This window comes from Ranitomeya imitator, chromosome 8, assembly GCF_032444005.1.
Source record: "Ranitomeya imitator isolate aRanImi1 chromosome 8, aRanImi1.pri, whole genome shotgun sequence".
Lineage (NCBI taxonomy): Eukaryota > Metazoa > Chordata > Amphibia > Anura > Dendrobatidae > Ranitomeya > Ranitomeya imitator.
Window position 1 is genome coordinate 10680937 of NC_091289.1, and position 21106 is coordinate 10702042.

Here is a 21106-nt window from a genome sequence, read left to right on the forward strand (position 1 = left end):
AGCTCCTGCCTTCCCTGCAGCCTGGGGCTTTGCTCTGCCTGCTCTCTCCTCCTTACTCACAGTAATTATCAGTAAACCCTCCTGGATCTTGTCCAGCTCCCAGTCTCCTCCTCTGCTCCTTCACCTCCTGCCTCTAGAAACCTGCTCCAAACTCTGCTCTGAGACTTTCCAAGCAGGACCTTTTGCTGTGTCCTGTCCCAGGTGAGTCCTATGGGGGAGATTTCCACCTATGTGGGGTCTTTTTGGCACTTGTGAATTACAGGGGGTTTCTAATCCTTTGTAAGTAGAGGTCAATCATTCTATACAGTTATGTAACTTTCTAATATAATTTGTGCACCAATTATTTCCAAATGTTCAAGCTCTCTGCTTGCTGCCAGTGAATGCAAAGTTTCTTGTTTACACACAAATGCTGAAAAAAGTCACAGATCTGACATTCCCACAGCTGAGGGTTTGTTACAGTTGTCCCTAATGTAGACAATTATAACTCTAAGCACATCTGGAAAACACATTTTTCCCGTTGTCCTGATTAATTGTTACTAGGTATCAGTGAAGTCCAGACTGTGCAGCTGCCACCAGAATGTACAGAATGGAAACAACTGCAGCTTGTGTCTTGGAGACTGCATGATGATACATTTGCTGCACTGATACATTGTAGCAAACAATCAGGACAGGAAAGAGATGGTGTAGACTGGATGCATTGTACATTGTCGGCCTTCAGATGTCAACAAGAAGGTTCTCATTTACTGACAGCAAGCAGAGATCTTGGAAAGCGTAAAGAATCTAAATCCAATGTGTATTAGAGAGTTTTAGAACTTTTTGCAATACAATGAATAAACTTAATTTACATAAAGCCATTTGAATGACCAGGACCCTGCATGTGACATAAGAAGCCCCCGAAACTGCGGATTATTGGAGGTGATCGTGGCGCAGTTTCCTGAGGCTTTTCCAGTTCTACAGGTCACCAGTAAATATGATCTGTGCAGTCATTAAAGGTCAGCGAGTCAGGAGCTGCCAGGACAGTCAGGGCAGCGTGGACTGTCAGTGTTGTCATAGGCACGCAGGGTAACTGCACATTAAATTTTACACTATTTGTTCTCCTACATCAATGAATTTTACAGTCAGTTTATGGTTAATGAATCACAAGTCACTGAACCCGAGTAGCCTGAAGGGTTTACACGTCCGTGTCTGATTGGGCAAGCCCCTCGAGGCTGCGATGGATCGCTCTCCTGATTGGTGAACCCGAGGCAGCGCCCTGACGACACCCCCCAATGTATGGATCATAGGCGACGTATACAGAACAGCATGGCGGACAATGCGGAATGTGGCCGACGAGGACTAGAGACCGTCATTGTACAATAGGTGTTCAAAAGTTGGAGTTTTTTCTTAGGTTTTTTTGTTTTGTTTTATTTGACATAGAGTACCATAAACACAAAAGTTGACGAAGCGGCGCTCCATGGTGTTAAAGTTTTGGGTAAATGTAGTGACCCTGAAAGTTACTGAAAATGCAGACCTTAGTGAGATAAACTTATAAGAGGCACAATTGTCTGAGAACTTGTAAATGATGGACCCAATGCTGCTCCTGTGTCAGATGGCATCTGAACTAACAAAAACAATAATGAGGTAAGGAATATAACCAAGGTCTGACTAATCAAAATGTCCCCCCAATAAAGGATAACCTTTATTTATCACAATTGAAAGGAAAAATATCACAGAAGTCTCTGAAATACCCAAACAATGTTGGCCTGAGTGTTCTTTTGTTTATCCACTACTATGCCAAATAAACTACAGGGTTGGGTAGAACAGGATGGAGGACAATGACGGGACCCGATGCTTTCCCTCAAGGATGTCCTACCTGACCGCACAGGTTGGCACCATACATTGAGGCACTGAAGATTAGCGCCTTCTAACCCTAGGAAACCCCAAGGAGCGCTGTACTCCTATAAGTCACCTCTAATCTGGATGAATTTTTTTTAAAAAAGCAAAAAAATCCATAAATATGGACAGAGTGACTACAAAGGTAATATGTAATTACCGGTAAATATAGATGAAACACACGAATCACATATAGAGGCTGTGAATATTTACTGCCACAACCTACACAGGGGTGTATGATAAACCTTTGGGGGGTATAGAAACAGCCAAAGAAGCACACAGCAAGATACCGTATGACAAAGGGTCAGTGCCGACCATACAACATGATAATATCACAATGATGGTGCAAATAGTGCTCAGGTTGTGAGGATACCTGGTGAATGACCCCTGCTGGATCCAGTGCTTAGGTTGTGAGGGTCCCTGGTTATCACAGTAAATGACCCCTGCTGGATCCAGTGCTTAGGTTGTGAGGATCCCTGGTTATTACAGTAAATGACCCCTGCTGGATCCAGTGCTTAGGTTGTGAGGATCCCTGGTTATTACAGTAAATGACCCCTGTTGGATCCAGTGCTTACGTTGTGAGGGTCCCTGGTTATTACAGTAAATGACCCCTGCTGGATCCAGTGCTTACGTTGTGAGGGTCCCTGGTTGCAGTGAATGACCCCTGCTGGATCCAGTGCTTAGGTTGTGAGGGTCCCTGGTTATCACAGTAAATGACCCCTGCTGGATCCAGTGCTTAGGTTGTGAGGGTCCCTGGTTATTACAGTAAATGACCCCTGCTGGATCCAGTGCTTAGGTTGTGAGGGTCCCTGGTTATTACAGTAAATGACCCCTGCTGGATCCAGTGTTTAGGTTGTGAGGGTCCCTGGTTATTACAGTAAATGACCCCTGCTGGATCCAGTGTTTAGGTTGTGAGGGTCCCTGGTTATTACAGTAAATGACCCCTGTTGGATCCAGTGTTTAGGTTGTGAGGATCCCTGGTTATTACAGTAAATGACCCCTGCTGGATCCAGTGTTTAGGTTGTGAGGATCCCTGGTTATTACAGTAAATGACCCCTGCTGGATCCAGTGCTTAGGTTGTGAGGATCCCTGGTTATTACAGTAAATGACCTCTGCTGGATCCAGTGTTTAGGTTGTGAGGATCCCTGGTTATTACAGTAAATGACCCCTGCTGGATCCAGTGCTTAGGTTATGAGGGTCCCTGGTTATTACAGTAAATGACCCCTGCTGGATCCAGTGTTTAGGTTGTGAGGGTCCCTGGTTATTACAGTGAATGACCCCTGTTGGATCCAGTGTTTAGGTTGTGAGGATCCCTGGTTATTACAGTAAATGACCCCTGCTGGATCCAGTGTTTAGGTTGTGAGGATCCCTGGTTATTACAGTAAATGACCCCTGCTGGATCCAGTGCTTAGGTTGTGAGGATCCCTGGTTATTACAGTAAATGACCCCTGCTGGATCCAGTGTTTAGGTTGTGAGGGTCCCTGGTTATTACAGTGAATGACCCCTGTTGGATCCAGTGTTTAGGTTGTGAGGATCCCTGGTTATTACAGTAAATGACCCCTGCTGGATCCAGTGTTTAGGTTGTGAGGATCCCTGGTTATTACAGTAAATGACCCCTGCTGGATCCAGTGTTTAGGTTGTGAGGATCCCTGGTTATTACAGTAAATGACCCCTGCTGGATCCAGTGCTTAGGTTGTGAGGGTCCCTGGTTATCACAGTAAATGACCCCTGCTGGATCCAGTGTTTAGGTTGTGAGGGTCCCTGGTTATTACAGTAAATGACCCCTGCTGGATCCAGTGCTTAGGTTGTGAGGATCCCTGGTTATTACAGTAAATGACCCCTGCTGGATCCAGTGCTTAGGTTGTGAGGGTCCCTGGTTATTACAGTAAATGACCCCTGCTGGATCCAGTGTTTAGGTTGTGAGGGTCCCTGGTTATTACAGTAAATGACCCCTGCTGGATCCAGTGTTTAGGTTGTGAGGGTCCCTGGTTATTACAGTAAATGACCCCTGCTGGATCCAGTGCTTAGGTTGTGAGGGTCCCTGGTTATTACAGTAAATGACCCCTGCTGGATCCAGTGCTTAGGTTGTGAGGATCCCTGGTTATTACAGTAAATGACCCCTGCTGGATCCAGTGCTTAGGTTGTGAGGGTCCCTGGTTATTACAGTAAATGGCCCCTGCTGGATCCAGTGCTTAGGTTGTGAGGGTCCCTGGTTATCACAGTAAATGACCCCTGCTGGATCCAGTGCTTAGGTTGTGAGGGTCCCTGGTTATTACAGTAAATGACCCCTGCTGGATCCAGTGCTTAGGTTGTGAGGGTCCCTGGTTATTACAGTAAATGACCCCTGCTGGATCCAGTGCTTACGTTGTGAGGGTCCCTGGTTATTACAGTAAATGACCCCTGCTGGATCCAGTGTTTAGGTTGTGAGGGTCCCTGGTTATTACAGTAAATGACCCCTGCTGGATCCAGTGCTTAGGTTGTGAGGATCCCTGGTTATTACAGTAAATGACCCCTGCTGGATCCAGTGTTTAGGTTGTGAGGGTCCCTGGTTATTACAGTAAATGACCCCTGCTGGATCCAGTGCTTAGGTTGTGAGGGTCCCTGGTTATTACAGTAAATGACCCCTGCTGGATCCAGTGCTTAGGTTGTGAGGATCCCTGGTTATTACAGTAAATGACCCCTGCTGGATCCAGTGCTTAGGTTGTGAGGATCCCTGGTTATTACATTAAATGACCCCTGCTGGATCCAGTGCTTACGTTGTGAGCGTCCCTGGTTATTACAGTAAATGACCCCTTATGGATCCAGTGCTTAGGTTGTGAGGGTCCCTGGTTATTACAGTAATTGACCCCTGCTGGATCCAGTGCTTAGGTTGTGAGGGTCCCTGGTTATTACAGTAAATGACCCCTGCTGGATCCAGTGCTTAGGTTGTGAGGGTCCCTGGTTATCACAGTAAATGACCCCTGCTGGATCCAGTGCTTAGGTTGTGAGGGTCACTGGTTATTACAGTAAATGACCTCTGCTGGATCCAGTGCTTAGGTTGTGAGGATCCCTGGTTATTACAGTAAATGACCCCTGCTGGATCCAGTGCTTAGGTTGTGAGGATCCCTGGTTATTACAGTAAATGACCCCTGCTGGATCCAGTGCTTAGGCTGTGAGGGTCCCTGGTTGCCGTGAATGACCCCTGCTGGATCCAGTGTTTACATTGTGAGGGTCCCTGGTTATTACAGTAAATGACCCCTGCTGGATCCAGTGTTTAGGTTGTGAGGGTCCCTGGTTATTACAGTAAATGACCCCTGCTGGATCCAGTGTTTAGGTTGTGAGGATCCCTGGTTATTACATTAAATGACCCCTGCTGGATCCAGTGCTTACGTTGTGAGCGTCCCTGGTTATTACAGTAAATGACCCCTTCTGGATCCAGTGCTTAGGTTGTGAGGGTCCCTGGTTATTACAGTAATTGACCCCTGCTGGATCCAGTGCTTAGGTTGTGAGGGTCCCTGGTTATTACAGTAAATGACTCCTGCTGGATCCAGTGCTTAGGTTGTGAGGGTCCCTGGTTATTACAGTAAATGACCCCTGCTGGATCCAGTGCTTAGGTTGTGAGGGTCCCTGGTTATTACAGTAAATGACCCCTGCTGGATCCAGTGCTTAGGTTGTGAGGGTCCCTGGTTGCAGTGAATGACGCCTGCTGGATCCAGTGCTTAGGTTGCGAGGGTACCTGGTTGCAGTGAATAACCCCTGCTGGATCGAGTGCTTAGGTTGCGAGGGTTCCTGGTTGCAGTGAATGACCCCTGCTGGATCCAGTGCTTAGGTTGCGAGGGTCCCTGGTTGCAGTGAATGACCCCTGCTGATCCAGTGCTTAGGTTATGAGGGTCCCTGGTTGCAGTGAATGACCCCTGCTGGATCCAGTGCTTAGGTTGTGAGGGTCCCTGGTTGCAGTGAATGACCCCTGCTGGATCCAGTGCTTAGGTTGTGAGGATCCCTGGTTATTACAGTAAATGACCCCTGCTGGATCCAGTGCTTAGGTTGTGAGGATCCCTGGTTATTACAGTAAATGACCCCTGCTGGATCCAGTGTTTAGGTTGTGAGGGTCCCTGGTTATTACAGTAAATGACCCCTGCTGGATCCAGTGTTTAGGTTGTGAGGGTCCCTGGTTATTACAGTAAATGACCCCTGCTGGATCCAGTGCTTAGGTTGTGAGGATCCCTGGTTATTACAGTAAATGACCCCTGCTGGATCCAGTGCTTAGGTTGTGAGCGTCCCTGGTTATTACAGTAAATGACCCCTTCTGGATCCAGTGCTTAGGTTGTGAGGGTCCCTGGTTATTACAGTAATTGACCCCTGCTGGATCCAGTGCTTAGGTTGTGAGGGTCCCTGGTTATTACAGTAAATGACTCCTGCTGGATCCAGTGCTTAGGTTGTGAGGGTCCCTGGTTATTACAGTAAATGACCCCTGCTGGATCCAGTGCTTAGGTTGTGAGGGTCCCTGGTTATTACAGTAAATGACCCCTGCTGGATCCAGTGCTTAGGTTGTGAGGGTCCCTGGTTGCAGTGAATGACCCCTGCTGGATCCAGTGCTTAGGTTGCGAGGGTACCTGGTTGCAGTGAATAACCCCTGCTGGATCGAGTGCTTAGGTTGCGAGGGTTCCTGGTTGCAGTGAATGACCCCTGCTGGATCCAGTGCTTAGGTTGCGAGGGTCCCTGGTTGCAGTGAATGACCCCTGCTGATCCAGTGCTTAGGTTGTGAGGGTCCCTGGTTGCAGTGAATGACCCCTGCTGGATCCAGTGCTTAGGTTGTGAGGGTCCCTGGTTGCAGTGAATGACCCCTGCTGGATCCAGTGCTTAGGTTGTGAGGATCCCTGGTTATTACAGTAAATGACCCCTGCTGGATCCAGTGCTTAGGTTGTGAGGATCCCTGGTTATTACAGTAAATGACCCCTGCTGGATCCAGTGTTTAGGTTGTGAGGGTCCCTGGTTATTACAGTAAATGACCCCTGCTGGATCCAGTGTTTAGGTTGTGAGGGTCCCTGGTTATTACAGTAAATGACCCCTGCTGGATCCAGTGCTTAGGTTGTGAGGATCCCTGGTTATTACAGTAAATGACCCCTGCTGGATCCAGTGCTTAGGTTGTGAGGATCCCTGGTTATTACAGTAAATGACCCCTGCTGGATCCAGTGCTTAGGTTGTGAGGATCCCTGGTTATTACATTAAATGACCCCTGCTGGATCCAGTGCTTACGTTGTGAGCGTCCCTGGTTATTACATTAAATGACCCCTTATGGATCCAGTGCTTAGGTTGTGAGGGTCCCTGGTTATTACAGTAATTGACCCCTGCTGGATCCAGTGCTTAGGTTGTGAGGGTCCCTGGTTATTACAGTAAATGACCCCTGCTGGATCCAGTGCTTAGGTTGTGAGGGTCCCTGGTTATCACAGTAAATGACCCCTGCTGGATCCAGTGCTTAGGTTGTGAGGGTCACTGGTTATTACAGTAAATGACCTCTGCTGGATCCAGTGCTTAGGTTGTAAGGATCCCTGGTTATTACAGTAAATGACCCCTGCTGGATCCAGTGCTTAGGTTGTGAGGATCCCTGGTTATTACAGTAAATGACCCCTGCTGGATCCAGTGCTTAGGCTGTGAGGGTCCCTGGTTGCCGTGAATGACCCCTGCTGGATCCAGTGTTTACATTGTGAGGGTCCCTGGTTATTACAGTAAATGACCCCTGCTGGATCCAGTGTTTAGGTTGTGAGGATCCCTGGTTATTACATTAAATGACCCCTGCTGGATCCAGTGCTTACGTTGTGAGCGTCCCTGGTTATTACAGTAAATGACCCCTTCTGGATCCAGTGCTTAGGTTGTGAGGGTCCCTGGTTATTACAGTAATTGACCCCTGCTGGATCCAGTGCTTAGGTTGTGAGGGTCCCTGGTTATTACAGTAAATGACCCCTGCTGGATCCAGTGCTTAGGTTGTGAGGGTCCCTGGTTATTACAGTAAATGACCTCTGCTGGATCCAGTGCTTAGGTTGTGAGGATCCCTGGTTATTACAGTAAATGACCCCTGCTGGATCCAGTGCTTAGGCTGTGAGGGTCCCTGGTTGCCGTGAATGACCCCTGCTGGATCCAGTGCTTAGGTTGTGAAGGTCCCTGGTTGCAGTGAATGACCCTTGCTGGATCCAGTGCTTAGGTTGTGAGGGTCCCTGGTTATTACAGTAAATGACCCCTGCTAGATCCAGTGCTTAGGTTGTGAGGGTCCCTGGTTGCAGTGAATGACCCTTGCTGGATCCAGTGCTTAGGTTGTGAGGGTCCCTGGTTATTACAGTAAATGACCCCTGCTGGATCCAGTGCTTAGGTTGTGAGGGTGCCTGGTTGCAGTGAATGCCCCCTGCTGGATCCAGTGCTTAGGTTATGAGGGTCCCTGGTTGCAGTGAATGACCCCTGCTGGATCCAGTGCTTAGGTTGCGAGGGTCCCTGGTTGCAGTAAATGACCCCTGCTGGATCCAGTGCTTAGGTTGTGAGGGTCCCTGGTTGCAGTGAATGACCCCTGCTGGATCCAGTGCTTAGGTTGTGAGGGTCCCCGGTTGCAGTGAATGACCCCTGCTGGATCCAGTGCTTAGGTTGTGAGGGTCCCTGGTTGCAGTGAATGACCCCTGCTGGATCCATGCTTAGGTTGTGAGGGTACCTGGTTGCAGTGAATGCCCCCTGCTGGATCCAGTGCTTAGGTTATGAGGGTCCCTGGTTGCAGTGAATGACCCCTGCTGGATCCAGTGCTTAGGTTGCGAGGGTCCCTGGTTGCAGTAAATGACCCCTGCTGGATCCAGTGCTTAGGTTGTGAGGGTCCCTGGTTGCAGTGAATGACCCCTGCTGGATCCAGTGCTTAGGTTGTGAGGGTCCCCGGTTGCAGTGAATGACCCCTGCTGGATCCAGTGCTTAGGTTGTGAGGGTCCCTGGTTGCAGTGAATGACCCCTGCTGGATCCAGTGCTTAGGTTGTGAGGGTCCCCGGTTGCAGTGAATGACCCCTGCTGGATCCAGTGCTTAGGTTATGAGGGTCCCTGGTTGCAGTGAATGAGCCCTGCTGGATCCAGTGGGCAGCAATACAGCATCCCATGATCACATGGAATATACGGTAAGTCACTCAATTAGTAAAAGACCCCACATAACTACCAGCTCACTGAGCCCTCGACGCGTTTCGCCATCCTTGACATTGGTTCATCAGGACGTATTAGAGGGTAGCCCAAAACAGTTTCTTACAATCATGATGCCTAAATGAAAGCAATAAAGTGATTGTCTGGTCTAAAATGAAAAGTCTGCAGTCTCTCTGCGCTGCGAAGATTCACCGGTCTCTGAGCCAGGAACGGTGGTGACATAAGTGATGCGCAGACTCCCGGGCAAAAGCGTCTAGTGGACGCGGAATTGCTCCATTCAAGTGTATGGAATAAGGGTACAGCCGTCCGGTGGGCGCAGTCTCCTATTGGGCACGGCCTCACTCCATACACAGTTTCTGCCCAGGAGTATGTATATCGCATATATCACCGCCATTCCAGGCTTAGAAACCAGCAAATCCTCACGGCGCACAGTGCGTGTACTGGGTGGATTCAACAGTCTGCAGTCACACAGAATGAATTTAGATTTTTCGTTTTAGACCACACAACTCCATTAAATAATCACAGCGGTCAGTTAGGGAAAGCATTGGATTCCTTCATTATTGCTATTATTTATTATTATAGCGCCATTTATTCCATGGCGCTTCACATGTAAGGAGGGGTGTACATAATAAAAACAAGTACAATAATCCTAAACAATACAAGTCACAGCTGGCACAGGAGGAGAGAGGACCCTGCCCGCGAGGGCTCACAATCTACAAGGGATGGGTGAGGATACAGGAGGAGTGAGGACCCTGCCCGCGAAGGCTCACAATCTACAAGGGATGGGTGAGGATACAGGAGGAGAGAGGACCCTGCCCGCGAGGGCTCACAATCAACAAGGGATGGGTGAGGATACAGGAGGAGAGAGGACCCTGCCCGCGAAGGCTCACAGTCTACAAGGGATGGGTGAGGATACAGGAGGAGAGAGGACCCTGCCCGCGAGGGCTCACAATCTACAAGGGATGGGTGAGGACACAGGAGGAGAGAGGACACTGCCCGCGAGGGCTCACAATCTACAAGGGATAGGTGAGGACACAGGAGGAGAGAGGACCCTCCCCTAGAGGGCTCACAATCTACAAGGGATGGGTGAGGATACAGGAGGAGAGAGGACCCTGCCCGCGAGGGTTCACAGTCTACAAGGGATAGGTGAGGACACAGGAGGAGAGAGGACCCTGCCCGCGAGGGCTCACAATCTACAAGGGATAGGTGAGTACACAGGAGGAGAGAGGACCCTGCCCGCGAGGGCTCACAATCTACAAGGGATGGGTGAGGATACAGGAGGAGAGAGGACCCTGCCCGCGAGGGCTCACAATCTACAAGGGATGGGTGAGGATACAGGAGGAGAGAGGACCCTGCCCGCGAGGGCTCACAATCTACAAGGGATGGGTGAGGATACAGAAGGAGAGAGGACCCTGCCCGCGAGGGCTCACAGTCTACAAGGGATGGGTGAGGATACAGGAGGAGTGAGGACCCTGCCCGCGAGGGCTCACAATCTACAAGAGATGGGTGAGAATACAGTAGGTGAGGATAGAGCTGGTCGTGCAGCGGTTTGGTGGGCTGTTATGAAAGGCAATTCAGTATAACAATGGACATAGCGGTCAGAGCACACACAGTGATCTGACAATAACCCAAAATAACAGAACGAGCTCTGAGACGTGGGAACTCTGCAGACCGCAATCCCTGATCCTCTCCAAACACAACTAGAGGCAGCCGTGGATTGCGCCTAACGCTCCCTATGCAACTCGGCACAGCCTGAGAAACTAACTAGCCTGAAGATAGAAAAATAAGCCTACCTTGCCTCAGAGAAATACCCCAAAGGAAAAGGCAGCCCCCCACATATAATGACTGTGAGTTAAGATGAAAAGACAAACGTAGGGATGAAATAGATTTAGCAAAGTGAGGCCTGATATTCTAGACAGAACGAGGATAGGAAAGATAACTTTGCGGTCTACACAAAACCCTAAAGAAAACCACGCAAAGGGGCAAAAAGACCCTCCGTACCGAACTAACGGCACGGAGGTACACCCTTTGCGTCCCAGAGCTTCCAGCAAAACAAATAGACAAGCTGGACAGAAAAAATAGCAACAAATAGCAAAGAAGCACTTAGCTATGCAGAGCAGCAGGCCACAGGAATGATCCAGAGAAACACAAGTCCAACACTGGAACATAGACAGGAAGCATGAATCAAAGCATTAGGTGGGGTTAAGTAGAGAAGCACCTAACGACCTCACCAGATCACCTGAGGGAGGAAACTCAGAAGCAGCAGTACCAGTTTCCTCCACAAACGGAAGCTCCCAGAGAGAATCAGCCAAAGTACCACTTGTGACCACAGGAGGGAGCTCTGCCACAGAATTCACAACAGTACCCCCCCCTTGAGGAGGGGTCACCGAACCCTCACCAGAGCCCCCAGGCCGACCAGGATGAGCCACATGAAAGGCACGAACAAGATCGGGAGCATGGACATCAGAGGCAAAAACCCAGGAATTATCTTCCTGAGCATAACCCTTCCATTTAACCAGATACTGGAGTTTCCGTCTTGAAACACGAGAATCCAAAATCTTCTCCACAATATACTCCAATTCCCCCTCCACCAAAACCGGGGCAGGAGGGTCAACAGATGGAACCATAGGTGCCACGTATCTCCGCAACAATGACCTATGGAATACGTTATGTATGGAAAAAGAATCTGGGAGGGTCAGACGAAAAGACACAGGATTAATAACCTCAGAAATCCTATAAGGACCAATGAAACGAGGTTTAAACTTCGGAGAGGAAACCTTCATAGGAATATGACGAGAAGATAACCAAACCAGATCCCCAACACGAAGTCGGGGACCCACACGGCGTCTGCGATTAGCGAAACGTTGAGCCTTCTCCTGGGACAAGGTCAAATTGTCCACTACATGAGTCCAAATCTGCTGCAACCTGTCCACCACAGTATCCACACCAGGACAGTCCGAAGACTCAACCTGTCCTGAAGAGAAACGAGGATGGAACCCAGAATTGCAGAAAAATGGCGAAACCAAGGTAGCCGAGCTGGCCCGATTATTAAGGGCGAACTCAGCCAAAGGCAAAAAGGACACCCAGTCATCCTGATCGGCAGAAACAAAGCATCTCAGATAGGTTTCCAAGGTCTGATTGGTTCGTTCGGTCTGGCCATTAGTCTGAGGATGAAAAGCCGAGGAAAAAGACAAGTCAATGCCCATCCTACCACAAAAGGCTCGCCAAAACCTCGAAACAAACTGGGAACCTCTGTCAGAAACGATATTCTCTGGAATGCCATGCAAACGAACCACATGCTGGAAGAACAATGGCACCAAATCAGAGGAGGAAGGCAACTTGGACAAGGGTACCAGATGGACCATCTTAGAAAAGCGATCACAGACCACCCAAATGACTGACATCCTTTGAGAGACGGGAAGATCTGAAATAAAATCCATAGAGATATGTGTCCAAGGTCTCTTCGGGACCGGCAAGGGCAAAAGCAACCCACTGGCACGAGAACAGCAGGGCTTAGCCCGAGCACAAATCCCACAGGACTGCACAAAAGAACGCACATCCCGCGACAGAGATGGCCACCAAAAGGATCTAGCCACTAACTCTCTGGTACCAAAGATTCCAGGATGACCAGCCAACACCGAACAATGAACCTCAGAGATCACTTTATTTGTCCACCTATCCGGGACAAACAGTTTCTCCGCTGGACAACGATCAGGTTTATTAGCCTGAAATTTTTGCAGCACCCGCCGCAAATCAGGGGAGATGGCAGACACAATTACTCCTTCCTTGAGGATACCCGCCGGCTCAGATAAACCCGGAGAGTCGGGCACAAAACTCCTAGACAGAGCATCCGCCTTCACATTTTTAGAGCCCGGAAGGTACGAAATCACAAAGTCAAAACGGGCGAATAACAGCGACCAACGAGCCTGTCTAGGATTCAAACGCTTAGCAGACTCGAGATAAGTCAGGTTCTTATGATCAGTCAATACCACCACGCGATGCTTAGCTCCTTCAAGCCAATGACGCCACTCCTCGAATGCCCACTTCATGGCCAGCAACTCTCGGTTGCCCACATCATAATTCCGCTCAGCAGGCGAAAACTTCCTGGAAAAAAAAGCGCATGGTTTCATCACTGAACAATCAGAACCTCTCTGCGACAAAACAGCCCCTGCTCCAATCTCAGAAGCATCAACCTCGACCTGGAACGGAAGAGAAACATCTGGTTGACACAACACAGGGGCAGAAGAAAAACGACGCTTCAACTCTTGAAAAGCTTCCACAGCAGCAGAAGACCAATTGACCAAATCAGCACCCTTCTTGGTCAAATCGGTCAATGGTTTGGCAATACTAGAAAAATTGCAGATGAAGCGACGATAAAAATTAGCAAAGCCCAGGAACTTTTGCAGACTTTTCAGAGATGTCGGCTGAGTCCAATCATGGATGGCTTGGACCTTAACAGGATCCATCTCGATAGTAGAAGGGGAAAAGATGAACCCCAAAAATGAAACCTTATGCACACCAAAGAGACACTTTGATCCCTTCACAAACAAAGAATTAGCACGCAGGACCTGAAAAACCGTTCTGACCTGTTTCACATGAGACTCCCAATCATCCGAGAAGATCAAAATGTCATCCAAGTACACAATCAGGAATTTATCCAGATACTCACGGAAGATGTCATGCATAAAGGACTGAAACACTGATGGAGCATTGGCAAGTCCGAATGGCATCACTAGATACTCAAAATGGCCCTCGGGCGTATTAAATGCAGTTTTCCATTCATCGCCTCGCCTGATTCACACCAGATTATACGCACCACGAAGATCAATCTTGGTGAACCAACTAGCCCCCTTAATCCGAGCAAACAAATCAGACAACAAAGGCAAGGGGTACTGAAATTTAACAGTGATCTTATTAAGAAGGCGATAATCTATACAAGGTCTCAGCGAACCATCCTTTTTGGCTACAAAAAAGAACCCTGCTCCTAATGGCGACGATGACGGGCGAATATGCCCCTTCTCCAGGGATTCCTTCACATAACTGCGCATAGCGGTGTGCTCAGGCACGGATAAATTAAACAGTCGACCTTTTGGGAATTTACCACCAGGAATCAAATTGATAGCACAATCACAATTCCTATGCGGAGGTAGGGCATCGGACTTGGGCTCATCAAATACATCCCGGTAATCAGATAAGAACTCTGGAACCTCAGAAGGGGTGGATGACGAAATTGACAAAAATGGAACATCACCATGTACCCCCTGACAACCCCAGCTGGACACCGACATGGATTTCCAATCCAATACTGGATTATGGGCTTGTAGCCATGGCAACCCCAACACGACCACATCATGCAGATTATGCAACACCAGAAAGCGAATAACCTCCTGATGTGCAGGAGCCATGCACATGGTCAGCTGGGTCCAGTACTGAGGCTTATTCTTGGCCAAAGGCGTAGCATCAATTCCTCTCAATGGAATAGGACACTGCAAGGGCTCTAAGAGAAACCCACAACGCTTAGCATATTCCAAGTCCATCAAATTCAGAGCAGCGCCTGAATCCACAAACGCCATGACAGAATATGATGACAAAGAGCAGATCAAGGTAACGGACAGAAGAAATTTTGACTGTACCGTACCAATGGTGGCAGACCTAGCGAACCGCTTAGTGCGCTTAGGACAATCAGAGATAGCATGAGTGGAATCACCACAGTAGAAACACAGCCCATTCAGACGTCTGTGTTCTTGCCGTTCAACTCTGGTCAAAGTCCTATCGCACTGCATAGGCTCAGGTTTAAGCTCAGGTAATACCGCCAAATGGTGCACAGATTTACGCTCACGCAAGCGTCGACCAATCTGAATGGCCAAAGACATAGACTCATTCAAACCAGCAGGCATAGGAAATCCCACCATGACATCCTTAAGGGCTTCAGAGAGACCCTTTCTGAACATAGCTGCCAGCGCAGATTCATTCCATTGAGTGAGCACTGACGATTTTCTAAATTTCTGACAATATACCTCTATCTCATCCTGACCCTGACAAAGAGCCAGCAAATTCTTTTCTGCCTGATCCACTGAATTAGGCTCATCGTACAGCAATCCGAGCGCCAGGAAAAACGCATTGATATTACTTAATGCAGGATCTCCTGGCGCAAGAGAAAATGCCCAGTCCTGAGGGTCGCCGCGCAAAAAAGAAATAATAATCAAAACCTGTTGAACTGGATCACCAGAGGAACGAGGTTTCAAGGCCAGAAATAACTTACAATTATTTTTGAAACTCAGAAACTTAGTTCTATCTCCAAAAAACAAATCAGGAATAGGAATTCTTGGTTCTAACATAGATTTCTGATCAATAGTGTCTTGAATCTTTTGTACTCTTGCCGAGAGCTGATCCACACATGAAGACAGACTTCTAATGTCCATCGCTACACCTGTGTACTGAACCACCCAAATGTCTAGGGGAAAAAAAAGACAAAACACAATGCCAAGAAAAAAAAATGGTCTCAGAACTTCTTTTTTCCCTCTATTGAGAATCATTAGTACTTTTGGCTTCCTGTACTGTTATGAAAGGCAATTCAGTATAACAATGGACATGGAGGTCAGAGCACACACAGTGATCTGACAATAACCCAAAATAACAGAACGAGCTCTGAGACGTGGGAACTCTGCAGACCGCAATCCCTGATCCTCTCCAAACACAACTAGAGGCAGCCGTGGATTGCGCCTAACGCTCCCTATGCAACTCGGCACAGCCTGAGAAACTAACTAGCCTGAAGATAGAAAAATAAGCCTACCTTGCCTCAGAGAAATACCCCAAAGGAAAAGGCAGCCCCCCACATATAATGACTGTGAGTAAGATGAAAAGACAAATGTAGGGATGAAATAGATTCAGCAAAGTGAGGCCCGATATTCTAGACAGAACGAGGATAGGAAAGATAACTTTGCGGTCTACACAAAACCCTAAAGAAAACCACGCAAAGGGGCAAAAAGACCCTCCGTACCGAACTAACGGCACGGAGGTACACCCTTTGCGTCCCAGAGCTTCCAGCAAAACAAATAGACAAGCTGGACAGAAAAAATAGCAACAAATAGCAAAGAAGCACTTAGCTATGCAGAGCAGCAGGCCACAGAAATGATCCAGAGAAACACAAGTCCAACACTGGAACATAGACAGGAAGCATGAATCAAAGCATTAGGTGGGGTTAAGTAGAGAAGCACCTAACGACCTCACCAGATCACCTGAGGGAGGAAACTCAGAAGCAGCAGTACCAGTTTCCTCCACAAACGGAAGCTCCCAGAGAGAATCAGCCAAAGTACCACTTGTGACCACAGGAGGGAGCTCTGCCACAGAATTCACAACAGTACCCCCCCCTTGAGGAGGGGTCACCGAACCCTCACCAGAGCCCCCAGGCCGACCAGGATGAGCCACATGAAAGGCACGAACAAGATCGGGAGCATGGACATCAGAGGCAAAAACCCAGGAATTATCTTCCTGAGCATAACCCTTCCATTTAACCAGATACTGGAGTTTCCGTCTTGAAACACGAGAATCCAAAATCTTCTCCACAATATACTCCAATTCCCCCTCCACCAAAACCGGGGCAGGAGGGTCAACAGATGGAACCATAGGTGCCACGTATCTCCGCAACAATGACCTATGGAATACGTTATGTATGGAAAAAGAATCTGGGAGGGTCAGACGAAAAGACACAGGATTAATAACCTCAGAAATCCTATAAGGACCAACAGTGGGCCTGTAGTTTATTTGACATAGTAGCGGATAACAAAACCTCTCAGACCAACATTATTTGGTATTTCATAAACTTTTGTGATATTTTTCCTTTTAATTGTGATAAATAAAGGTTATCTTTTATTGGGGGCAACTTTTTGATTAGTCAGACCATGATAGCAACTGCAGTAAGTATGGTGCTGAAACGCGTAGCCCCAATTAAGTGACACTACCTCCACCTCAGTGCCCAGAAGTTTCATATTTTTCTTCTACACCCTGCAGCGCAAGTGTTTTAGGCAGGTGTGGAGAAAAGGCTGCACAGTAAGATGCTTGCCCTGATAGAATTGTTTATATTTTATTTTAACAATGAAATATAAATTAACTGAACAAAAAGAGAAATGTAAATCCCATCAGTATCTGGTGACCGTCCATCACCTCCATCATCAGTATCTGGTGACCGCCCATCGCCTCCATCATCGGTATCTGGTGACCGCCCGTCACCTCCATCATCAGTATCTGGTAACCGCCCATCACCTCCATCATCAGTATCTGGTGACCATCCGTCACCTCCATCATCAGTATCTGGTCACCACCCGTCACCTCCATCATCAGTATCTGGTAACCGTCTGTCACCTCCATCATCAGTATCTGGTCACCACCCGTCACCTCCATCATCAGTATCTGGTAACCGTCTGTCACCTCCATCATCAGTGTCTGGTGACTGCCCGTCACCTCCATCATCAGTATCTGGTGACTGCCCATCACCTTCATCATGTATTCTTGGTAACTTGACACAGTGTTTGAAGCATCTCGGCAGGAGAATGTTCCAAACATCTTGGAGACCTGACCCCAGATCTTCTGTGTATGAGGCTTGTGCGGATCCTTCTGTCTCCTCATGTCACCCCAGACAGACTGGATTATGTGAGATCAGGGATCTGTGGGGCCGGATCATCACCTCCAGGACTCCTCGTTCCTAATGACATTATCTGGATGTTTGGGGTGGTTGTCCGGCTGCAGAATACATTTTGAGCCAATCAGATCCCTCCCTTATGGTATTACATAATGGATCAGTATCTGCCTGTGTATAATGTAATACCTTAAGGTCGCATTCCCACGATCAGGATCTAGCAGCATTCTGGATGCAGTGTATGTTCGCTGTATCCAAAGCGCTGCCGTCTATTGAACGCAGGTAAATCCACATGTGTTCACTGAACCGTGCGGATTTACCGCAATCAATACATTTCTATTAGTGAAATTTCTGTTTCGGAGAATAGCTTTTCCGCAAGAGGAATTGACACGCTGCTGTCTTGAAAGACGCGTCACATGTCAGTGTCCACGGATGATCAGCAGGCTCACCTGCACAAATAGTGGACATAATTTCTAGAAATCCCATCCACTATGCTAAAACATCTGGCCGATGCGGATTTGACGCTACAAAAATACACAGCATCAAAGCCGCAGCAGTTCCTGATCGTGGGCACGTACCCGTAGGGAGGCGACTGACTGGCTCCAAATTTATTCTGCAGCCGGACAGTAACCTCCATCATCCAGCCAATTCCTGAACGTGATGATCTGTCCCCACAGATCCCTGATCTCACATGATCTAGTATGTCTGGGATCACATGATCCTCACAAGTCTCATACACAGAAGATAGGGGGTCAGTTCTCCAAGATTTGGAGCAATCTCCCGCCGAGTTTGTTCATAATTCGTGTGCAAGTGACCGAGAAGAAGTGATGGAGGCGACAGGCGCTCACCAAATACTGATGGGATTTGCTCTTCTCATTTGTTCATTCTCTTTGCATTTTGTTAATTGATAAAAAATAAACTATTAACACTTCTAGATTTGGAAGTTCCTTACTTTGCAGTATTACAGGATGTGAATGGAGTAGACCTATGTACAATGTTACTACTTACAATGCTCATTGTTTACACTATATCTATCAATGAGTCACTGATTATCACAGGTATCTGTTAAAAATGCTAAATAGGAGGGTGAACAAAAGGCAGTGAGTCCAAAAAATACAATGTTTATATGAGGAGTCTCTGAAGACATAAACAATGGCTGACAAGCATCTGGCATCAGTCTTTTTATAACATGAAAAGTCCTGATGATAAAGGGGAGTCTGAGTCTGTGGACAGCAGGAGAGCAGACAGCTGTATATTGGGGTATTAAAGCCCCAGGCAGGGCTCAGATGGGGGACGTGCCAGGAAGGGGCTTATCCAGGGGTGTGACAGGGGGACTGACCAGGAAGGAACTAACTTGGGGAACTTCTTGCTCAGGGAGAAAACATTGACTTGACACCGCGTGTATGTGACAAGCTCCTGTATGTTATTTATAATATCACTTCTATGATATTGTGATCATTGTGTCTGTTCTGTAATATTTATTGTTTATGCCGGTAAGTGTACATATATACAAGCGAATCTCACAACTGTAGGAGGAATGTTACACTTTACGCTATATATATATATATATATATATATATATATTTATAGTTACTTACTCTTAATTGTCCAAATCTAAACCACCAAGAAGGGTGAGTATAACAATTATATCATTGTGCATAGAAAGTGATGATGTAGTAGTTATATTCTTGTACATAGGGAGCAGTATTATAGTAGTTATATTCTTGTACATAGGGGCAGTATTATAGTAGTTATATTCTTGTACATAGGAGCAGTATTATAGTAGTTATATTCTTGTACATAGGGGCAGTATTATAGTAGTTATATTATTGTACATAGGAGGCAGTATTATAGTAGTTATATTCTTGTACATAGGGGCAGTATTATAGTAGTTATATTCTTGTACATAGGGGCAGTATTATAGTAGTTATATTCTTGTACATAGGAGCAGTATTATAGTAGTTATATTCTTGTACATAGGGGCAGTATTATAGTAGTTATATTATTGTACATAGGAGGCAGTATTATAGTAGTTATATTCTTGTACATAGGGGCAGTATTATAGTAGTTATATTCTTGTATATAGGAGCAGTATTATAGTAGTTATATTCTTGTACATAGGGGGCAGTATTATAGTAGTTATATTCTTATATATAGGGGCAGTATTATAGTAGTTATATTCTTGCACATAGGGGCAGTATTATAGTAGTTATATTCTTATATATAGGGGCAGTATTATAGTAGTTATATTATTGTACATAGGGGGCAGTATTATAGTAGTTATATTTTTGTACATAGGGGGCAGTATTATAGTAGTTATATTCTTGTACATAGGGACAGTATTATAGTAGTTATATTCTTGTACATAGGGGACAGTATTATAGTAGTTATATTCTTGTACATAGGGGGCAGTATTATAGTAGTTATATTCTTGTACATAGGGGGCAGTATTATAGTAGTTATATTCTTGTACATAAGGGCAGTATTATAGTAGTTATATTATTGTACATAGGGGGCAGTATTATAGTAGTTATATTCCTGTACATAGGGGCAGTATTATTGTAGTTATATTCCTGTACATAGGGGCAGTATTATAGTAGTTATATTCTTGCACATAGGAGCAGTATTATAGTAGTTATATTCTTGTACATAGGGGCAGTATTATAGTAGTTATATTATTGTACATAGGAGCAGTATTATAGTAGTTATATTCTTGCACATAGGGGGCAGTATTATAGTAGTTATATTCTTGCACATAGGGGGCAGTATTATAGTAGTTATATTCTTGTACATAGGGGGCAGTATTATAGTAGTTATATTCTTGTACACAGGAGCAGTATTATAGTAGTTATATTCTTGCACATAGAAGGCAGTATTATTGTTGTAATTTTCCTTCCATCCTCTTGGCAACTAGGGTCACTATCCAGCAGGGGGCAACACTGAACACAGAAGAATGTTGTTCCCGCAAAACTAAAATAAAGAGGATCTGATTATTTTTAATCTCCAGATATTTTTGTTCAATTGATTACTTGATTTGACACATTCTTCTAATATCACCCTATTTCTTTTTAATATATTTTTTTATTAGCCCGTTCCTCCAGCTTTCGTCATGAAGATTGCAGTGATTGGACAGAGCCTGTTTGGAAAAGAAGTGTACAAGGAGCTAGTAAAGGAGGGACACCAAGTGGTTGGAGTATTCACAATTCCTGATAAAGCAGGTGGCAAGCCAGATCCGCTGGGTATGTGCTTCATCGTCATCACTATCACCAGAGTTCTGCTTTTCTGTCTCTGAGCTCTTTTTATTTTTCAAAGCTAACATTATTATTTCTACCGGCCACCACTAGGGGGAGCTCACTGCATACTGATTCACTCTATGTAAAGAGGTCCCTCTAGTGGTGACTGCAGGCATTAGACAAATGTCATTATTTTAGAATAGAGCTGTGTGACTGCTATTCCTTATCA

At 46.5% G+C, this 21106-nt stretch overlaps 1 protein-coding gene across 2 annotated transcripts in view; it reads left to right on the plus strand.

Moving 5' to 3' along the window:
- The window catches only part of ALDH1L1 (aldehyde dehydrogenase 1 family member L1), a 38786-nt gene continuing 17680 nt past the window's right edge, over window positions 1–21106 (plus strand). Inside the window, exons 1-2 of one of the 2 annotated variants that reach the window (XM_069736268.1) lie at window positions 1–201; window positions 20733–20883. In XM_069736268.1, the coding sequence (XP_069592369.1) occupies window positions 20754–20883 (130 nt within the window). In that variant the 5' untranslated portion in view covers window positions 1–201; window positions 20733–20753. Of the gene's footprint in view, window positions 202–18972; window positions 19063–20732; window positions 20884–21106 lie in introns of those variants that run through there. The other variant, XM_069736269.1, reaches the window with a different exon arrangement.